Raw genomic sequence first — 22122 nt, 5'->3', positions numbered from 1 at the left:
CGAATGCTCAATAGCAGCACAGAGCAGCAAGAGATGAATTAATCAACAGAACGATCTGTTTCTTCGCGTACGTAAAATCTGCGTAAACCGAGCTCTATACTTAATGCTAGAAGATGTTACGTCATAAATATGTCAAATTCGTATATATTATGTGCGATACTTGAAACTGCAATTATTCTCAAGTTTGTGTTATGTGAATTTTTTTTTTTTTTTTTTTTTGGAATTTTTAATCTACGAAGTGTTCAGCTGAGCGTGCGCACACAAAATAATTCAATAACATAGCATTAATACTCTCGCATTGCAAAAATAGCATCCCCTGTTTTTTCTATAAGCCAAGTTGTAGATAATAAACTAACAGAGTTTGCATTAAAACAAGAGATATTAAAATATACATAATAAATATGTTTTAGACAAAATATTATCGCTTCTACATCTGTACAATGTATTATATCATAATTATAATTGTTATAAAGAGTTAAAGAAAACATTTTCACTTGTCTCTTAGGTATTGCAATTAATTTTACACCACTATGTACACAAAATTTTAACCAGAATTTATTTGCAACTATTCAAAACGTACCATATGAACTAGTTCATGTGCAATCACAAGTGCTATTTCAAACTGATCAGATTGTGAAGAATTATTTTTATTGAACAGGAGATAACTTTCTCTGAATGTCACAAGTCCCCAATTTTCCATAGCTCCATATCGTAAATTAGGTAAGGCGACCATGTCTGAAATAATAATTAGGGAATATTAGAGATTTTTGCAATATTTATGCTTTTATTATATATTAGTAAGCTTTTGTTATTTTATGTCATCAAAGAAGATCCATATAATGAAATCAAATTATTTATACTATAAATGAGAAATAAAAGAAAGACGAAATAATTAAAACCAATACTTTATTTCTCAACATGTAACATTTGGACTGGCAATTCTAAACGTTTGTTGTTTCATTTGATTTTCTCAAATAGATCATTCCAGGAGACTAAATTAAATTATTGTTAGTGTGTTAAACAAATACAGCGATCTCCTGTTCTGATCAAAGATATCACTGCCGGTTCTGAAGTATTTAAATTTCACGAAATTTCGCAAAGAGGGTAACAGGGTTTGTGAGGGCCTAATTGATGTTCATTTGAAGGAAGACAGATTTTGAAGAACAACATTTGATGTTCATTTGAAGGAAGACAGATTTTGAAGAACAACATTTGATGTTCATTTGAAGGAAGACAGATTTTGAAGAACAACATTTGATGTTCATTTGAAGGAAGACAGATTTTGAAGAACAACATTTGATGTTCATTTGAAGGAAGACAGAAGTGCAAACCTGGGGTCATTTTTAAATGTTTTCGATGAGAGGAGAGAATCTAATTTAATGGATAAAAGGCTCTGAAAGTGGATCAGAAAATTGATCGAGAAAAGCATATTTTCATTCCTAGCACAGACAAGAGCCAAGGGATATAAATAAATATTTTGAAGAGTTGGTGGAATGAAATCCTTTATGAAAACTGTCAACTGCTATCAATGACACAAAGGCTTTAGAGATAAGAATATATCAACTAACAACTGGATCTCATCAAAAATAATCCACTTAATTTTCTTCCTAAAAGAAAATTCTAAAAACGTTATTATAAAAATATAAAGCTGATTTAAAAAAAAAAGTAGCAATCCAGTCTAAACGACATACCTCACTACAGTCATTGATTGCGACTTCTTTCCATTATTACTTCGGTCTTGTTTTTGCCATTTTTGAGCTTCTAAAGATGACAGAAATTGGCTAATTCCAAGCATTCTAGTACATCTCTCTTTGAATAACCTGGGGATGCAGCCTATGGAACTTGACTTACTATTAACCGGCTGTCTATAAGCAGATTTCTTATGGGGAAACGTGCGTTGATGTTCGTAGAAGAACAAAAATTTCGAGATCGATTAAACTATTCGAAGGAAGTGACTAATATTTATACTCTGTTCCCAAAAGTAAAACAGCACTACGAATAAACATATTTTATGCATATTTTTAGTTTCGCAAAAGATGAGATCCCGTATTCCAGAGGGTAGTGCATTAGTACAGAGATATAAATGAAAGTGATGAAAGGAGAGGTATTATTTACAATCGATGCCAATTAGCAACAAATATGGTGAATTTGAAGGAAGACAGGTAGCGAGAGGTCAAACGGATGACGAGGCCGATGAAAGATGTCGGATTCTTAATATTCTGAAACTGTCCGCCTTGCCTTCAAAATATTGTCGAAGAGTTTCAAAGAACTGAATGAGAATGATTTAAAATTGTGTAGTTTCTTTAAGAGAGAGAAAAAAAAATTGATCTGATCTACAGAAAATGTTCATAGGATCTTAAAGAACAGTGACAGAAATTCTCACTTGAATTTTCTAACCCTATATGACAAATGAAAAAGGCAAAAGTCTTTAAAAATTATGCCTTCTTACCTAATTTCTTTAATGGGTATTTCACATTAAAATACCTCTCCAAGAAAGAGAATACTTTTATTCCATAAGAAAGCCCATAAACTGTGTTTTGCACCAAATCAGGGGTTGAACATATCCGAAACTGAAAAGAAAGTATAGATTAGTTTAAGCAATTTTAATCAAACATAATTCAATTCGGGAAAGGAGTCCTTTATACACATTGGTCAAAGATCAGTATCACTCAATGTCTATAAGCTGCATATATTTATATACACACCTTTTTCTACTATATAAACATGAAAACTTATTACAGGGAAAGAAGTGGCATGGTAAATATTCGTGGACATTTTATATCCCCTTAGTTTGTTAACTGCTTAAGTTGTATAATTCTCACAGAAGAGGCTGCTAAACAAACGTTATTGATTCAATATTATATGTTTAGGAATTCCATAAAAGAGTAATTTCCTCAAACTAAAAAATGCAGAAACTATTCACGGGTTTCTTATAGCCGGAATACAAATTAAGTCAGGCGCTGCCACCATTTTACACATTCAGTATTACTAGATTTACTTAGGAATGAAAACCTTGTTAGTTTTGAGTTTATCATTCTTGATGAGAGAATATTAGATAATTTCGATAAGCCCATTTCAACTCTTATCCTTCAGAAGATGCCGAAATAATACAAAATTGACAAACGAAACTTTTTTTAAGTTTAATTCTCGGCAGAATGGAGAATATAACAATAATGGAGAATATTATTGTTCTATGCAATTTCTAAGTTTAACTCTATTAAAATTATATTTCATCAATACTTATGTATTATTTTTACCACCCTTTTATGATACTCTGCATTCATCTCTTAATTTGTTTTCTCCAAAATATAAATTACGTGGTGGTAGCTAGCTATTTATCAGCTCACTTTCAAAAGTTCCTGTTATGTACAGTTTGCCATGTCATCAGGTCTATACTGCTAGGTGCCCAATAAAACCGTCTTGAGTCGCACGATGGTTATGGTCATTCTCGTTCCACAAAGTTGGAAAGGTGCAGGTTCGAATCCCAATTAAAACGGAAGAATTTATGACCATTTTTTTTTTTTTCGCAACGTGGATGAGTTAGTCTGTAACGAAAGAGTGTTGTGTGGTTTTATGTTGGAAAATCAGCGTTAAAGGCAATTCTTTTAATCTAGCAAAATAAGCAAAGAAAAACCATAAAATACACGCAAGGTATGTACAGAATACGATGAGGCTTCACATCCTTAGACGTTTTAGGGCAAAAACAAAACAATACAATCAACTAGCCAGCCTCTCATTGATGACGCTGCAAAGACAGAGACGGTTCGACTGTGAGTGGAAATGATAAACAGTATCTTACATTTGTAAGAATTGTGTATTGTACACATATGTTTTTATCAAGAATATGTGTCTGCATTTTCATTGAAAACTTACGATTTTTTTAGTTAAAGCCAACAGCAAGTTTAAATCATGAATGAATTTGGGACAAATTCAGGATAAATATATAAGTATGTGTCCATACATATTTTATAAAATAAATTGCAGCACCTGGGGACATTTTTCTTTGTTTCGTGCTGTTGGCTCGTTTTAGTTGCTGTGGTTGCTTACGTACATTTTATTCTCATTAAAAATATATAAAAATTCGTTGAAGATTTTCTGATATATTTTGGAAATATTGTGGAATATGAGAAATATTTCACCCTGTGTTAGAAAGTTTCGTAGATAACAATTCAACTTTAATTATTCTCGCCAAATATGCGTAATTAAGATGAAGATGGATTACAACTCTAAATAATCAACTTGCAAATGTTCAAAACCCACGAATATTTCCTGCAAAGCCTACATTCAAATATTAAACAAAAGCCTGAATAAGTCTGAAGATGAACTTGTTCCACATTTCACAACACAGATTGCAATCTTCAAAACTGCAATTATCTACTAAATGTACAAGATATTAGAAGCATGGCCAATGCAAACGGTGGCTGCATTACATCTATACTGAATTTTAAAGATTTTTTGAGGATTCCAGTCTTCGCGTTGTTTAATAAGTTTCACGGGATCGAAATATTTATATCAAACTCCCTCACATCACTACTTTTAATATTTATACATTTATTCTCTCATTAAATAAACTATTGTAGAAAAGGGCATTTCCATAACGTTACGTTTCTAATAGACTGCCTTACGTTATATCCTGCATTATTTTCTTTAAAATTAATACATTGCATCAGCTGAGTATTAAGGTTGAAACATACCTTGAATATGCATATTTGTGCCTTAAACAAATAGAAAACAACAGAGAGTAGTTATAGTATTTTTGTGATTTAAAAGTACAAATTGTGTTGCCATTACTGTAATTGCAAAGTCAATTAATGTACAGTAGTTATTGATTTACCCTACAAGAAATCGATAAATCTATCCAGAAATTTTCACTCATTCCTCTAAGATTGAAAGATATGGTGTGACACGTACTTCATCATCAGTCCTTGATTTTTTTTAAACAAATTTTTGCATTTTTCTGAAATGCTTTTCCAGTTTATTTATGTTCAACTCGTAAAATTAAAATCAGACAATTTCTAAATAATATCAATCAAATCCTGCCTTACCTTGATTTCATCCTCTGTGTAATTCTCAGTGCAATTTAAGAAGCCAACGACAAATGCTACAACATATGTTGACATGGGCACCGAAGTAGCAAACCTAGTTTGCGATAAGCCCTTATCAGTTTGTACTTCTTCCTGTTAAAAATTAAACACAAACATAACATAATGATAACAAACAGTATATTTTGAAACTGAAAAAAAAAAGTTACTTTATTCACTATCTTACGATAGGAAAATTACGACGCCCTAACAGAGAGAATAAGCTTGATTAAAAGAAAGAAAGAAAGAAAGGAAGCGTTAATTTTATTATCATAGTGTATACTAAAGCACAAAAAATAGGCAATATGACTATAACAATTCCTGCTGACTTTATAACATTTGGGCTCCTCCAAAAAGTGACACTTTGTATGCAGTATTAGCCCAATGGCACCACGTTCCATTCATGCGGCTAGTGTTAATATCACTTAAAATGGAATAACGCTGCAAGTAAGTGGACTTACTTTTCTTCTGCCAAAAAAAACTCTCCCATCTCCAATATTATTCCCATCGTCAGAAAAGTAGTTAACCAATTCCGCCTTGAATTTTTTCAAGCTCTCCTCCACAACGACCACCCTTGCGAGCATCTTATTCCACGTTCAATAACACACTGCCTGAAAGCAAACTTCATAGCATCTTGTCTGCTGTTGCCCCTAAGATTTTACAGTTGCACACCCTGGTTCTTGTCTCACTCACTACTGAATATATTGCTCCTCATTCATTTTACTAATCTTCCTAAGATATCCATTTGCCAAGCTCTCCAAACCTCTTCTAAGCTATGTTTAGTTGCGTTTATTTGCACCCTCTCCAGAAGTTTTATATCTTTCTTTAGATGCGCCCTTCACACCTGGATACAATATTCCATATTTAATCTCACCATCGTCTTATAGTGAGGAGGTAATGGTTTCTAGTGGCAAATGATGCGAGAAAGAAAGCTTATATAGCATCAGCAAACAAAACACACAGCGCATGTTCATCTCCTCCAATAGTTTGTATAGTTCTTCCTTGAAGTTATTTAAAGTATCCACTTCCACAACAATAGACAGAAGATGATGATATCATGAGCCCCATCTTCCAGCAATTTACATTTCTCTATACAACATAGAGAAATTCATCAAGTTGTTTAACACGGGGTGAGCAGCCAAGAAACTGTGTTCACAATATTCCCAATCCATTTTATTTATTCACGACTGTCTTTTGACGGCTTTTCATTAGCCAGAAGTGACCCACAGTTAGATCATTCCATTTAAAGAAGTCAGCTTCAATTTTAAGTTTTATTCCAACATTTAGGAAATTTTACCGATTATGAAGTTAAAGTAATTTTATTTTAACGAAACACTTTAGCAATAACTCGTTTATATTAAACAAAATGTAATTGAATATAAATTCATGTATATGATATTTAAATTTCACGATATATAAATCGTTCACTACAGAGTGTTACATAGTATTATCTTCAAATTTTTATTTAATCACTGCGTAACTTTTAAGACAACAATTATCGTTTATTGAGTTGGTCCTGCTACCCATTTCAGCAGATAAATTAGTTTCGGAATTTCATGATGTTACTTTTTGCCTGTTTCTTCTGCAAATATGAATACATTTACTGTTTATTAGGCCACATCTGTACTTACCAATTCAGGTGTATTGGCTAAAGCTATGAAATGAGGTTCGTGAATTATGGAGATCGTAAAATTCGATTTGAACCCGGGCTCATCGAAGCATGGAAATGCCTGTCTAGCATGTGTTGGGGAGAACTGAGTGGCTGCCACGTACCTATTTAGGAACAAAAATCATAGGAATAGTTCAAATATCTCTCTGTATATATAAGCATTAAAACTTAAGTTTTAATTAAAAGTTTAATTAAAAAAGTTTTTAATTAAAAATTAAAAGTTAAGATATTTTTGCAAATCATGTTATTCCAGAGACTGTCTTATATACATTACAATAAAGTATGAGTTCTGAATCACTTCCTGAAATATATAGTCATGATCATGCTATTATCATTTGGATCACTTAAAATTGATTTAAAATTGTATCATTCTCACGATTTATTCTCATGATTGACAACCACAATAAATGAAGATTAATTAACAATAATGGCTTATGTAATAATTTACAAAAAAAAAAAAAAGAAAAATAAAAAGATTATTATCGGAAAAAAAGTAAGCGATAATCGTTTTCAAAAAAAAAAAAAAAAAATAGAATGAGTTGCTTGAGGAAATTAAGGTAGAAGTTGTCAGTACATTATACAGTCGTGAGTTCCGGGTAGGGGAGAATGGGGCTTTATAGACATTCAAGAAAGAACGTTTCATGTTGGCATACCTAAAATCAGCATTGCCACAGTTCCTTTTTGATGTTTAAACATCTTTGTTGGTATCTACTAAATTTCGTAGTAAGTAAAATCAATTTGTCACGGTTTTGCGAAGCGGAAATGGCGTCATTGATGTCATTTCGTAACAAAGAAAAACAGAGTCGGGATAGGATATCGTGCAAAGGATCATGGGAGGTGATCTTGGATGTGCTCAGAGCTGTCATAAACCAGGCTGGTTGCAGAAAAACATTTATCATTCGGGGCATACCAGTTAGGTGGCTTTGGGCTAACCATTGCCACCCGTGGCAGAAACCTTTTGGTAACCAGACAAATGGATATCTTGCAAAATTTAAAATAAAATAAAACATTTAAAGCAAAGGATCATGGGAGTGAACGATGATAGGAGGTGATCTTGGAGGTGGCATAAACTAGCTGGTGTTGCGGAAAAACGTTTATGATTTGGGCCATACCACTTAGGTGGCTTTGGGCTAACCATTGCCACCCGTAGCAGAAACCTTTTGGTAAACAGAGAAATGGATAACTTGAGGGCAGTGATCTGGGATGTGCTCAAAGCTGGCATAAACCATCTCTGAGCACATCCAACATCATTATATTACGTGCGCTTCAGCCTTATGAGTTGAAGCGCATGTAATATAGGCGTTACAGTATCCGTCTGTATAAGTGAAGCGGTTGTATATTTCCATCAAGAGGCGAATCATAAATGTTTTTCCGCAACCAGCTGAGCGGGTTAAGAATATTTGAATCGATTCGCGACTGGGAGATAACAGACTCCAAATTACATGTATGAGTAGAATATTTTGCTTGTCATTGGCCATTCTCATTACGTTGCAGAAGTCCTTGTTGGTCATCAAGTTTTCTCGTTTCTTTGCAATTGCGCTGCGTCGGTTGAACGTGGCGAGCTTTAGATCCTCATTCATCTCGCTGTTTGGATGATTGTAAAAGCTTCGAAAGGGGTTTTCCTCCCGCAGTCGCGTTACAAGGCTATGCAGGTTATTACCATATGCTTCGTCAAAGTCAACGTCGTCTTCACACATCGTCTTACATATTTCAATCGTTTTGCGAATGTCCAAGTCCGATTAATTCATACAATTTACGATATAGTGTGAGTTCTTCATTGTCGTCGTAGATCTTGACTTACTTCATTTCTGACAGTATCTCTGTTTCCTCATTCCAAAAAGGAATGTACAGCGTTGCCATCTTTCGCTTGTACTCGTTGAGATCCTGAGCCAAGTCATAGTTTCGATAGTGTATTATGCGTGGTTACTTTCGTTTCTTGCAGATCTCGTTAGCGCTGCATGTGTAATGCAGCGCTAACGAGATCTGCAGCTGGATATGATGAGGTCCCACAATTCATTCTTAAGAGCGTTAGTGTTTTCACCATTGATGCACTCCTAGGTATCTTCAATGGAATTCTCACAACGCAATGTTTCTCAACAGCCTGAAATCAATATAATGTCCGACCAATCCACAAAACACAAGTAGCGACATCAATTTCACAATTCAGGCCAATAATGAAAGCCCCATGTCTCCTCAAAGTCATGTAGTAGTGCCTTCATCCCATCCTAACCAACCAGGTTCTGTTATGTGAATCACCATACATTCACTATGCCTTAAAACGCAGGTCCACCATTACCAACCTATTGCAAACCACCAACACCATTCTTGGGGCTCTACAAGATAGGGCTGAGATGGCAGTTGTTTATCTGGATATCCAGTCTGCATTCGACACCACAGACATCCAGCCCCTCCTGCAAATTTGTGAGGATGGATACCAGATAAAAGGCAATATACTGGAATTCTTGAAGTCGCTACTTACGACCAAGGTCCTTCACTTGACTGTGAATAAAAAATCTTTCACAAGGAAAGTTTGTGTAGGTGTACCCCAGGGCGGAGTTCTCTGAGGGCTCCTCTTTACGGCCGCCATCCACCCATTCCTGTGTCAGCAAACAGAATTTATCAGTTATTTAGACGACTTGAAGCTCCTCTATCGGATCAGTGGGACCGCCCGACCTGATTCTGTTACTGAAAACATTATCAACAGCCTCAAGAATCTGATTACATACTTGGCACAGTTCTCTCTTAAGATAAATTCAAAAAAATCGCACAAATGGTATTTTCCCTCAAATCAAACCCAACGCAACTAAACCTGGAAATCCACGGAACCCACATCACCCCAGTTATCAAGCACAAAGATCTCGGCGTTATGTTCGACCCTAAACTCAGCTTCAAACACAATGTTGCAGACATTCACAACATAGTCTGCAGAGCAAGATGGCTTGCCAAACAACACCTCCTTCATGTCACAGAGCCTGAGTACACGCTCCAATACATATACCGGTTTCTGCAACCAGCCATCACACCTACGGGTCAGAAATCTGAGCGTCGGCAACGAAAACCACGCTAAAAACCATTGCATCTGATGAGTACTGGCTTCTTCGGTGGGTCCTCTTCAAGCATAAACTGCCACCACTCACACTTCCATTAGATATCACCCAACTTCTAAATTACAGAAAAGTCTCCAAACGGATATTTTCCCTCCGCTTGCTTGTGTCAATTAAAATGATAGCGGGTGAAATCAATACGCCAAATTTTTGGCAGATGTGCAATTGGAGGATTCCCCCAAAACCCTTAAGAGCCCTCCCCTCTCTGGAGTCCGTGGCGTGGAGGCTCAGAATAGGGAATAGGTTCCTGCCCATGGAGATGCTCCACAACGTCCAGGAGATAGATGTGGAATACAAAAAGTTCATAGAGGACAAATCGTACAGAGGACGCATCATCAGGGACCAGCTTTTGTCTTCAACCGAGTGACTGTCATCGTCCTTTCATCGCTTTTCATGTGTCTTCATTTCACATGTTAATATTAATTTTATATGTAAAATATGTAAATATACATTTTATGTCCTAATATATGTTTTAAGTAATTTTTCTTGTATAAGTTATTTAATGTTAAACCCCTAGCATTGTCGTTGTTTTGGGTATTATTGCATCAGACAATCATGTAACCAATCACTGCCTGCAATAAAGATATTTAATTTAATATTTAATTTAATTTGCGACAAAGCATGGCAGAGTAACATGATCCAACATGATAGTATGATTGTAACAATACAAATACAGTACTTGTATTGTTGCAATCATGCTAGTCAACAAATGGCTATAATCAAATCGATAATTAGGCTATTGGCCTAACCTCTTCCAAAGGTTGATTCGGTAGAGTAAGCAGCGGGAGTGTGTATCCTATTTAGCACTAACGTTGATTCGGTAGAGTAAGTAGCGGGCGTGAGCATAAATTACATCGTTCATGATTTCGGTTCTAGCTGTTCAAAATTTAGTAGTTGTTGTCAAAGATGTTTACACATAAAACATCTATCTTGCGTATAGGAAAAACACAAGATTTTTTTAATGTAAAAAGTGCTCTTCCTCAGTATTTCCTAAATAAATTTTTTTTTTTCTTACGAGTTTTTAAGCAAAACGCAAACTAAACTGTTTATGGCCACTTAAAACTTCTCCGTAACAGGAAAAAAAAATTGGGATACAGAAACTATCTTCATATTGCAGTAACGAGCAATTATTATTAAGTAATTAGCTTGTTTGTTTGTCTTTGTAAATGCGTGTGCGATGCTGTACAGATTCACTGGAGTCTTGGGGAATATACTACTTCTGCACGACAAAGTTATTATGATTAAGGGTGGTATTACACCAATGATAAATGTAATAATATACAATGACGCAGATAATTTATATCTGAATATTGCACGCTATCTTGAACGAAACTCTAGGAAATTATTCGCATACTACAAAAAGTAAAGGCATAATAGCCAAAAACGATGGTTGCATTTATCATCCATAAATGATGATCTTTGGTTAAATCCCATTTGAGTTAAAGGGGCTAAAAAAATAATTTTTAGGAAATGGTTCTTTCCTGATGGTAGAGAACTAATTTATTTGTTTTACAATTAAGAAAAGAAGCGCAATAAGTGTACGAGAAATCTCCTTTCATTGTGTTATTTCATATTAGTAAAATATATTGAGGTAAACTCCTCTTATTATTTTACTAATATTATTATCAACGTAGAACATATTGAGTAGTACAGCTCTGATTCATACTATCTAACTGTTATTTCAGTACAATGTAGTTACTAAGATAGTACTTAAACCCTAGAACTCCATCCCTCCCTACTTCCGATACTGCATGCGACGTTGCTAATCTTTTAATGCAGTTTTTCTTAGCAGCAAGCTGGTCAGTAACAGTTGCCAGAAGAGAATGAGACAACAGGCAAGATTAAGCTTCTGAACGTGATCCATTTTCAAATTAGTCTGGAATAAAGAGGCTGTCTCTGTATAGTGGTTGCTGCCCTAAAACGCACATATTTTAGCATTAGAACAGCGCAAAGTGTAGTGAACAAGCCGGACTATGTGTTGTGCAGTAGCAATTATATGACAAGTAATTAGGACATGTGGGGTAACCTATATACGCTGATTTACGAGTTTTGAACTGTCATCTTTGTACCACTAATTTCCTGCAATAACAAATCCTATAAACTGTTCGTAAAATCGTATTTTCCAAGTTACTGAATAGGGGAGAGCAGGGATACATGAGCTTAAATGAAATATATACTTGACTTTGAAAATATACAATAATTTTAATAATGAAGCAAAAAACATAATTGAGACTGAATATAAAGGAAGACAGCAACAGCGAAAAGAAATTACTTACTCTCCTTCTTCGCCGCCGCTCATGTAAAAGCCTACGAGACTGTTTGTCAAGGTTCCTTCAAAGTCAAAATAAAGAACATAGGTTTTCTCACTTACTAAAGAATCTTTAACTTGAAGCACCCAGTAATCGTTAACGTTGTACGCGAAATACGCTGCTATCGGTATGTCTTTTGTATTATCTGCTGCTGTTGATATCGTTGAATCAATTATTCTGAGACCTTTGCAATGGACAATGATATATTTAGTAGTCTTTTTAATTTCAACCGTAATGTATACTTTTCCCGTGAAAGACCTGGATGCAAAGTCTGGCTGCAACGTAATGTTATAGTGATGAGGAACAACATGACGAGGAAGTCGGTGATTAAGCCACGGCATTTCTCCAGTGGATTCAAGCCACGATTCGATTTTATGTTTGTACTTCCTTAGCCATTTTATATTATCCTTAACATTTTCGAGAGCCTGTTCTCGAGCACGTTTTCCTGCACCTGCTTCTGGATATTGCCGAAAGAAAGCCACCATCTAGAATAAGGGAAATTACATTATTATTAAATTCAGCTTATGCAGCGCAATACAAAATGCATGTGATATGTTATTTGTAAGATATACCAAGCTTGTGGATTAGAATGTATTGTTAGCGCATCATGAATATATAATCTTTGTGGTAAAGTATATATTAGGGGTTTAAGCACATGATCAATTTTTCTCATCACGGCGACAGAACCAGCAGCAGAGAGGTTTATCTAATTGGAGTGATTCCTAGGGGTATTAGACATCAGACTTTAAAAGACATTATGGTTGTATTATTCTGCCATTACGATATGCACCAATAAATTCGAAATTAATTATGTAAAATGAGTTCAGAGATTGTCAGTAGTCTGTTCATCAGGGCTGAAAATTATGAAGCATCCGGGTTCAGCTCATCTATCACAAGGACATCAGCTTGAGAGCAACACGTTTATTAACTTCAAAGAGGAGGAGGAACTCACTTTTTTGCGTGGGGGCTATGATCAATGAAATGAACAGTTGATTGATGAAAAGATTTAGTCATCGAAGAGAACGGAATCATACTTGACAAACAATATTAATGACAATACACAATAATTTTCTACTGTTCTCATTAAAATTTTGAAATTGTGCATCGATGTCATATTTAAAAGGCTTCGCGTTGCCAGGGAATTGGACTATAAATTAAAAAAATAAAATAAAAAAAACTCTTCTTTCTCCAGTGGAGAATTATCCACATCTTGGCTTTCCCCGTGGCTGGAGTTTTGAGTAACTAATTTAGGATAAAAGCCTCACGATACGAGCCCTACAGTACAAATGCGATTATACAATTGGGGCATGGCCGTTTTGTGTACTTATGTGCTACCTCCCATTGTTAATTATTTTTACAATATGAAATCAGTACACTAACTATCAAATTGATACGAAATAAGACTCAATGTCCTTCAAAGAATTTCAAAGTTCTCAATGCAATTCAGAATTATAAAAAGATTTCCGACCACGAGCCTAAGGAACTGAGTTTCAATACTTTAACCAGTTCGATGAGAGAAAGAATGGAAACATTAATGTCTCTGTTAATATCGTTCCTTTTAGAGCACTCTAGAGGAATTTCAAAATTTGAGTGCACAAGGAGCTTTATTTTGTCTGATGAGCTTTATTATAATGAGTTTTATTTTGTCCGATAAGCTTTATTTTATTTTGTCCGATGTGCTTTGTTATAATGAGCTTTATTTTATTTGATAAGCTTTATTATAATGAGCTTTATTTTATTTTGATAAGCTTTATTATAATGAGCTTTATTTTGTCCGAGTCGACAATCTGAGTTGCTAGTCTATCGAAACTGTTATTCACCTAAAGGAATGCGGATATAAATACTACGGTCCTCTGTGACCATGATTTTTTTAAATCCTTTATTTCTAGACTGACATTTTGTATCGTATTTCTCTCAAATAATAATCTCCTTTTTCAATGCTTCAAAAAACACTCACTTTCTAGACAGGAACAGATATCTATTCTGCAAAAAACAGTGACATCTAACCTTTATAAGCAGAAACATATCAATCATATCAGAAATATTGCATCCTCTGCAATAAAAAAAAGTAGGTTTTCGTTTGCTCTCGATATTATTTTTATTTTTAAACAACATCTGACCCTATACAAATCACAAATATCTCCTACAACGGAATATTGTTCTCAGATCTAAGTGGTGACCGAAAACGTCACTTGAACTCATAATCTATCCAAATAAGAAATTAGGTTAATTAATGGTTTGTCACGCTACTCCTTATCACACAAGCATTGTTTTCGCTGCATACTTTACCTATATATGGACACTGTTCGTCTAAATTAGCACCTGCAATCCCAACTCTTTCTTCCAAAAAAACTACGAATATTTGCCTCAGCTAGATCAATATTCACTCGCAGTTCAACGCCAAATTCACTGAACTAACTTTACGTCTTTGTCATCCATCCCTTCTAATAGGCGCCTCCGTAGCCAGGTGGGAAGGAGCAGCAGTGCGTAGCACACACTTCTTGATTAGACCGGGTTCGAGCCCGTCACCACCAAATACGGAGGATGCGGAAAGGTCAGGAAATGACCACCGCATATCCCCGGAGCAATGTGGCCTTAGTTGCTAATGCTCCTAAAAACCAAATAACAACAACATCCCTTCTAATTGTTCTCTGGAGGGGCTTCCTTCGATAATAATTCCTGAAAATTACTCTGACATCAACAAATACTTCCTGTATTCTTAACATTAAACCAGTATACAGTACTACAGCAATATAAGTTATATTTTTCGTGATTGGATTAGCCATAAAAATTCTAAAATTTAAGATGTGACTAGAGACATATCTATCATCTAACGTTACATTCTGATTTAGCCGCATATAATTATGCTTTCGCAAATGAAATGAAAATGTTTGCGATTTAACGCGCTCATTGGTTTAAAAACACTACATAATTAAGTAAGAATCTACCTTAGTGTGGGTACGGCGACAGTCAATAGGCTTTTAATTGTTTTTGTCCTAGGAGTTCACAGTGAAAAAGAAGGTTGATTAGTGCCTTTGTCACACTTCCAACAGGCGTTTGCTAGAAAGCCGATTAAAGCCGTAAACTTATGCCAGTCTTTATATGTGAATTGAGGGGAATGTACTTGTACATATACGTAATTAATAGCGTCATTTATTTAATGATGTAATTTTATATAACGTGGTTAATAGAATCACTTATTTAACGAAATACAAAGACATAAACAGGAATTTTTTTTCTGTATGTTTGAATAAATGGAGAAACTTTTAATTAAATTTTAATAAAGGCTGACATCGATTAACAAAAACATAGGATAACTTAAATAAGCAGCCAGCACTACCGGAAGAAAAGCGGCGTCTTTATTTCAGATGATAAAATAAACAGTGTTAAAAAAAGAAATATATATACACTTTTTCAACGTTTCCTTTTTAATCCTATTTGAGTAGTGTTTGTTTCTTTTATCTCATATTGGAATCCTTATATCAGTCGTTATATCAATTGTTCATAAAATAGCATTAGGTTAATGAGAAATTGGCCGGGACCAAGCACAAAGACGTTATAACGTGTGGGACGTTAAAAAGAGGGTCGCTATAAAGCGCTTCAACTGTAATGTCAAAGACTAAAAAAAATTTGAAATTAATATTCGGATTATTATCATCTTTCTTCTCCTAGTGGATTTTTTTTCCATCCCGCGACGGATACAGGTGCCAGTTGCGTAGAGTGGCTGTTATGTCTGGTTACTATAACTGGTCGAAGAAAACTCTGACTATCCTACAGGTGTTTAGGATGGCAGCTTTCTTGTAAGTGTTCCCTGGGAAGATCATTTCTGCTAGGTTCTTATGCAGGCCCTTTGACACCAAGCTAGTGGTTGACACGGTGATCGGGATGGTCGTTATTTCTTCCATATGTCACATCTTTCTGACTTCCTGTCTAAGGTCTGTGTAGGATGGCAGCGCTGGGCTTTTGGGCAACGCTTTGTCGATCTTTTTCCTTCTTTTCAGTGAGGGTAATGTCTGGTCTGTTGTGCGGGATCATCTTTTAGTTCTTATGGAATGGTCCCAGTACAACTTGTGGGCAGGGGTCTCTAGTAAGGCTGAGGTTCGTTCTTGTAATACGGTACTCATATTTATTATTATATTTAATGATGAATAAATGATTTATTTATTATTAATAATAAATTAATATTACTTAATAATTATTTCAATGGAGTCAAAGCGTTACCTAAATCTCTATGTGTATTATATCTGCAGAAGTATATGTTCATCGATAAATTTGCGTATTCGGCCGGCTGAAAAACCCAGAATAACTCATTGAGAACACCCCTACACACTCGGCCAGAAATCGGCTAACTGTACAACTGTACCTTTGACGGAGAGGACTTTAGAAATTTCTCCACCTCGTCGATGGGATTCGAACCCAGACCTATTCAAACAGGCGACAAATGGTGAAACCACTATACTGTTACGAAGGACCATTAATGTCTATAGCTAATAGACATTAATGAGCCGACAACCAGCAAACAGAGCGGGCAACCAGCAAAACCACTAAAAATCACTCCGGTAACCAACAAGCTTTAGCTAAAGGTCGTTCTGGCAAGCAGCCGGATAAACATAATTAGCGCTTACAAGCTCGGAAACGCTTTATAGTGTGCATTCCCATTAATATGTGTCAGCGCCGGTTACCGAAAAGCGCCAACCCACTTTCTAAAAGTTCATGTCCTAAGTCATGGAGCATACCGATTTTAAAGGCCATCAAAGGTTTCATGCTACTTGCGCTGCTCAGATTAAACGAGTTACTTGTGAAGTAAAGGACACGTTTAAGGCGCAACTCAGACCATATTGCACCATATATAATATGTCTGTAAATTTCGCGTGTTATGTGGTCGAATTGCTGTTTTCTGGGCGAAAACCAAATTTCCCTGGAGAAAAAAAAAGTGCTACCCTCGCCTGAGACCAACTAACTTAGATACGTTGTGAAAAAGACTCAACTTCTTCTCGTCATTGATTCAGGATTTTTCCTAGAGCATTATTTATATTTAAGTACCTACTTACATGAGTGAAAAATAGATATATAAGACAAAGGTAAAAAAAAAAGACTTTTTTTCAGTTTATCTATTCCCTGCTTTCTGAAAAGTCAGAAAGTTTTTTTTTCGATTGGTCATTCAGTTCTTTAATAACCATCGTCAATCACTGAATTTAGATACAACGAAAATCAATTTGAAGGTGCAGTTTTTAAGACCCTACTGAAATGGTTTCCATAATCTCGGATTTCAGTCTTCGATTTTTATTTCAACCGGTATACCTGGAAACGATTTCAGTTCAACGATTAGACCTCATTATTCGAGGATTGAACTTGAAGCCTAATAGAATTACAAGCAGTGAGTCTAAATGCGTATTATTTCTTAATACAGATAATCAGAGATAACAGGGAGGTTAACAGACACCAGTTACACAGGCAAGATCTGGGAATGCCTTCCAAGAAAATGAAAACGAAACACTGTACATAAAACAAGTTGACCTAACCCGACGAACCACCTGACAAGATTACAAAAAAAAATCTGTACCAGGTACATAATGTGCCCTGCCGCTAGCATATTTAACGTGTTTTACATTTAAGAGTCATTGGCAGGCGTTAAACACGTTTTTAATTTTCAAATATTAATAAAATTCATGGATAATAATATAATGTTTTTATTTTATTAATAATAACTAGGGGGCTTCGTCCCCTGCTCGCTTTGCTTGCTCACCATAGAGCACACTTTCTGCGTAAAATGTATACCTCTACAAGTGCCAATGTATCTCCAATACATAAGGGCGGTTCTAAGAGTGAAGCAGGAAATTACAGGCCTGTTAGCCTAACTTCAGTAGTAAGGAAAATCATGGAGACTATGATCAAGGGTGGAATTCAGGATCACTTAGATAGAAATGGAATTCTGAAGGATACTCAGCATGGTTTTGTGAAGGAAAAATCATGTTTAACTAATCTAGTTGGCAATTTTGACGGGGTCACTTAAGAGGTGGAGTTAGGGAATAATTTCGACGTTGTTTTGGATTTCAGCAAGGCATTTGCCTCAGACCCACATGAGCGGTTACTTTATAAGCTGGAACAGGTTGGAATCACAGGGAAAATCCTTAGATGGATAGCTGGATGGCTTCAGGGCAGGAGGCAGAGGGTTGTGACAAATGGTTATTCCTCAGATTGGGTTGATGTAAAAAGTGCGTTTCCCTAAGGATGAGTATTAGGACCACTGTTGTTTTTGATTTCATAAATGACATCGATGAAGGCATAGAGGACGTGATGTCTAAATTTGCAGATGATGTAAAGATTTGTAGAGTAGTTAATGATCGCTGCCAAGCAGAGCTTCTTCAGAATGACCTAGATATACTTCAGGGATGGTCAGAAAAATGGCAGCCATGCTTTAATCTAGTAAAGTAAGGTATTGCACCTGGGGAAGAGTAATCCCAAAATAACTTATACACTTGGCGGAGTTGAACTAAACAGGTAGTGTAGGAAAGGGACTTGGGTATGACCATACGGTCAGATATGAAGTTCTCCGAGCATTGTAGGCTGATTGCAAGGAGGGCCCATGGTGTCCTATCAATGATTTATCGAACAATTTCTAGTAAGGACGTCATAATCCCATTATATACGGTTCCAAGTGTTAGACCACACTGTTAGACCATATTTGAACACAGTGTTCCAAGTGTTAGACCACACTTGGAACACTGTGTTCAAATATGGAGACCGCACCTAAAGAAAGATATTGTGCTTCTTGAAAGTGTCCAGACACGGGTAACTCGCCTGGTGAGATTGGCAAAAGGGCGTCCATATGAGGAAAGACTTCGAATATGTGGGTTGCAAAACTTGGAAATTAGGCACCTTAGAGGAGACTTGATTGAGGTTTTTAAGGTTCTGAGAGGCATAAGTAAAATGAATGAGGCCGAAATTTTCACGGTTATAAATGATTCTAAGAACAAGGGGCTATAATTTCAAGTTACGGGGGTAGTTGTTTAGACTGGATTGTAGGAAGTTTTATTTTAGCCAGCGATTTATAAATTACTAGAATAAGTTACCTACATGGGCGGGAGAGACTGACAATTTGGGGAAATTCAAAGGTCAGCTGGATAATTACCTAAGGGAGAATGGAAATGCATAGGTTGTCCATTTCCTTTTCTCTTATTAATTATTATTTTTTAAATTTTCTTCTTATTATTATTTTTTTTAATTTTCTTCTTATTGTTATTATTTTTAATTTTCTGTACGTGTAGTATTGTAGTATTAATACGTGTAGTTTAAGAATGTTTTCATAAATGCGCAGAACTGTTTTCCAGCCTCAGAGTTTAATTATAAAGAAAAAAATTATATTAAAATCTTTAAACTCCAGGTAACATGAAACCAGATGCGTTTTCGAATTAACGAATTTCCCAGTTTCCGAATGTGTTTTTTTTTTTTTTTTTTTTGTATCTTAAAACGTTAATATTTCTGTTTCTAAATTCCTTAGCTTTCCAGCGATATGCTATACGTCCACATTATCCGTTTATTACGTAAGAAAATTTCTTTGATCATATTTTCCACTATCCTGGAAAAACTACCGTAATTTTCAGAAGTTTGAAAGTTTTTCCTCTAGTATAGAGCTAAGATGAAGCAAGCTCCGTGCAAAATTAATTAAATTTGGTCCAGTAGAAGAAAAAGTAAACTGGAATAAATTTTCGTGACGGTTTTTCGTTACAAAATTTTTTGGAATAACACCAGTAAAAAACGTTTGTAACGTCAAAAAAATAATAAATAAAATAATCATGATTATTAAAGTACTGACTCCTAACGCAAAATGCCTGTGCACGGATTTAATCACGTATACATGAAGTCATATAAACAAGCATTACACCTACTCTACCGGTGAAACTATTGTCGTCGTATTTATACATCCTGATTTACAATATCCGTTAGTTATTTGCACAAGCGCACCAAATGCTTAATTTCGTATTTGAAAATTCACTGATTAAATTCTAGATATATTATTTATTAAGTATGAATGACGTATGCTTTATCTTTGTAAATGAAATATGAAGCCATTATTGAGAACAAAAGCTTTGGCCTCAAGAAGGGTTTTCATAATGTACAATAGGATGGGAAAAAATTGCAGAATTACTGAAATATTTTACTCTGATAATGACGTGAAACGATGTTTCCGCAGTGTGGGCACGTTTGAATGCTGTAAAATAAAGAAATAATTGTATCATGTTGCTCTTGCACATAGTTTTATGTATATATATTTTTTTACCCTCGGTCTCATGTAGCAGTTTCGCAATCACGAAGTGGTTCCTGAAACTAATGATTCTTTAAATAGAATATTGTCGAAAGAAAAAAATGTGTTGCTTTGACATCAACAAATGATAAAAAAATGGGAAAAAGATAATTATTAATTAAAAAGTTTAATATAAAAGTTTGGAATTTCCAATTTCTGTGTTAGTATACAAATAAACACAGATTAGGAACTTGGGTAAGTTGAAATGATTGTAACAAAATGAGTTTTAATGCCTAAAATCTAGAAAAGCTAAAATCAAGAAACAATCACACGTCACTATGTTTAGTAGTATGTGCTCTTTAAAATGAAACAAAAAAATTTACAAAAGAGATATCGTTGAATATATCGTAAGATAATTACATTAATACAGATGAGGAAAAATTAATCAAGTATTGTAATAAAATAAATTAGGAGCGAAAGGCTTTAATTCAATATTTTATTGAGCAATTTTCTGCGGTCATATTTTGATGAATAATTCTTTTTTATAAGTTAAGTATATGTTAGAGTAACAAAACATAAGATTGGAAATGAATTCTAGAGACATCGGCACAAAAATTCACGAATTAACAATTCATAATCGGGTAATTCACCATTTCATATCGGAAAAATACTAAAAACCAGAAACTCTGGTCATCTTAAACTTGGCTCAAAGAGCTAAAAATAAATAGTTCATGCACGAAAATATACGCAATAGCCAGATGCATGAGAAAAATAGATACGTATAATGATAACCCAGTTTAATGTAATAATAAAATATATAATAATAAGTAGCATGCAGTAGCTTTCAAGACTAACGAGTCTCTTTTACAACTGAATTCAGTTGAAAAAGAGACACGTTAGTCTTGAAAGCTACTGCATGCTACTTATTATTATATATTTTATTATTACATTAAACTGGGTTATCATTATATGTATCTATCTTTCTCAACCATGGACCCCAGTACACCAGACCCATTCGTTACTAGCCAGGTGGATGTTCTCAGTTACATGAGACATTGCATTACTTCACATAGACGTCCCTGTTTCCTATAATTCATATTCAGATAAATATCAGTATTAATTACAGAAATATACAGTATAATGATAAAGTCTAACGATTATTACTTTCAGTTTTAATTATACTTTTCTTTTTGTTTGTTAAATCTGTTTTTCAGACCTTCATTGAACTGTAAGGTGTATTTTAACGTGTACACTGGAATAAGTTACACACTTTGAACTTATTCCAGTGTTTAATATCATTATGATTGAGATAAAGGCAACCAAATTAATATACATTACCTCCTCCAGCTCAAACTCAGTTGTGAAATAACCACATATTGTCTTCACGACTCTTCCAAGGTATCGGTCATTGAGAGTAAATCTGAAAAGTCATTTTAATTGCATTGTAGATTTGTATTTATTTATTATTATTATTTTTTATAAATCATAATTAGCAATCTCTCTCTCTCTCTCTCTCTCTCTCTCATAATGAAAGTCAGGGTTATTGGTTTCATTCGTAGGAACTTAATTCGAAAACTGTATTTGAAACGTATTTGAAAAGCGCACTCCGTCTCATGTCTCTTACTGGTTTTATGTCCGCGATTGATCAATTTATAATTATAGCAATAATTTCATGTTATATCACTTCTGCATGAGCGTTCTTCAGTGGTGGATA

General features: G+C 34.9%; 1 protein-coding gene across 2 annotated transcripts in view; it reads right to left on the bottom strand.

Annotated features, from left to right (window-relative positions):
- LOC150088134 (uncharacterized) overlaps nt 1-22122 on the bottom strand; it is a 244538-nt gene that overhangs the window by 118798 nt on the left and 103618 nt on the right. For both annotated transcript variants that reach the window (XM_090369346.1, XM_090369345.1), the window contains exons 18-23: nt 21747-21828; nt 12131-12648; nt 6713-6854; nt 5046-5177; nt 2450-2570; nt 581-735 (exon numbers count right to left, since the gene is read on the bottom strand). In XM_090369346.1, coding sequence (XP_090225472.1) covers nt 581-735; nt 2450-2570; nt 5046-5177; nt 6713-6854; nt 12131-12648; nt 21747-21828 — 1150 coding nt within the window. The remainder of the gene's footprint in view (nt 1-580; nt 736-2449; nt 2571-5045; nt 5178-6712; nt 6855-12130; nt 12649-21746; nt 21829-22122) is intronic.

The sequence above is a fragment of the Mastigoproctus giganteus genome, chromosome 3, assembly GCF_048544385.1.
Source record: "Mastigoproctus giganteus isolate SK-2022 chromosome 3, ASM4854438v1, whole genome shotgun sequence".
Taxonomy (NCBI): Eukaryota; Metazoa; Arthropoda; class Arachnida; order Uropygi; family Thelyphonidae; genus Mastigoproctus; species Mastigoproctus giganteus.
Note: the sequence above shows the minus strand (reverse complement) of the source record. Positions and strands in the feature narration are given on the sequence as shown.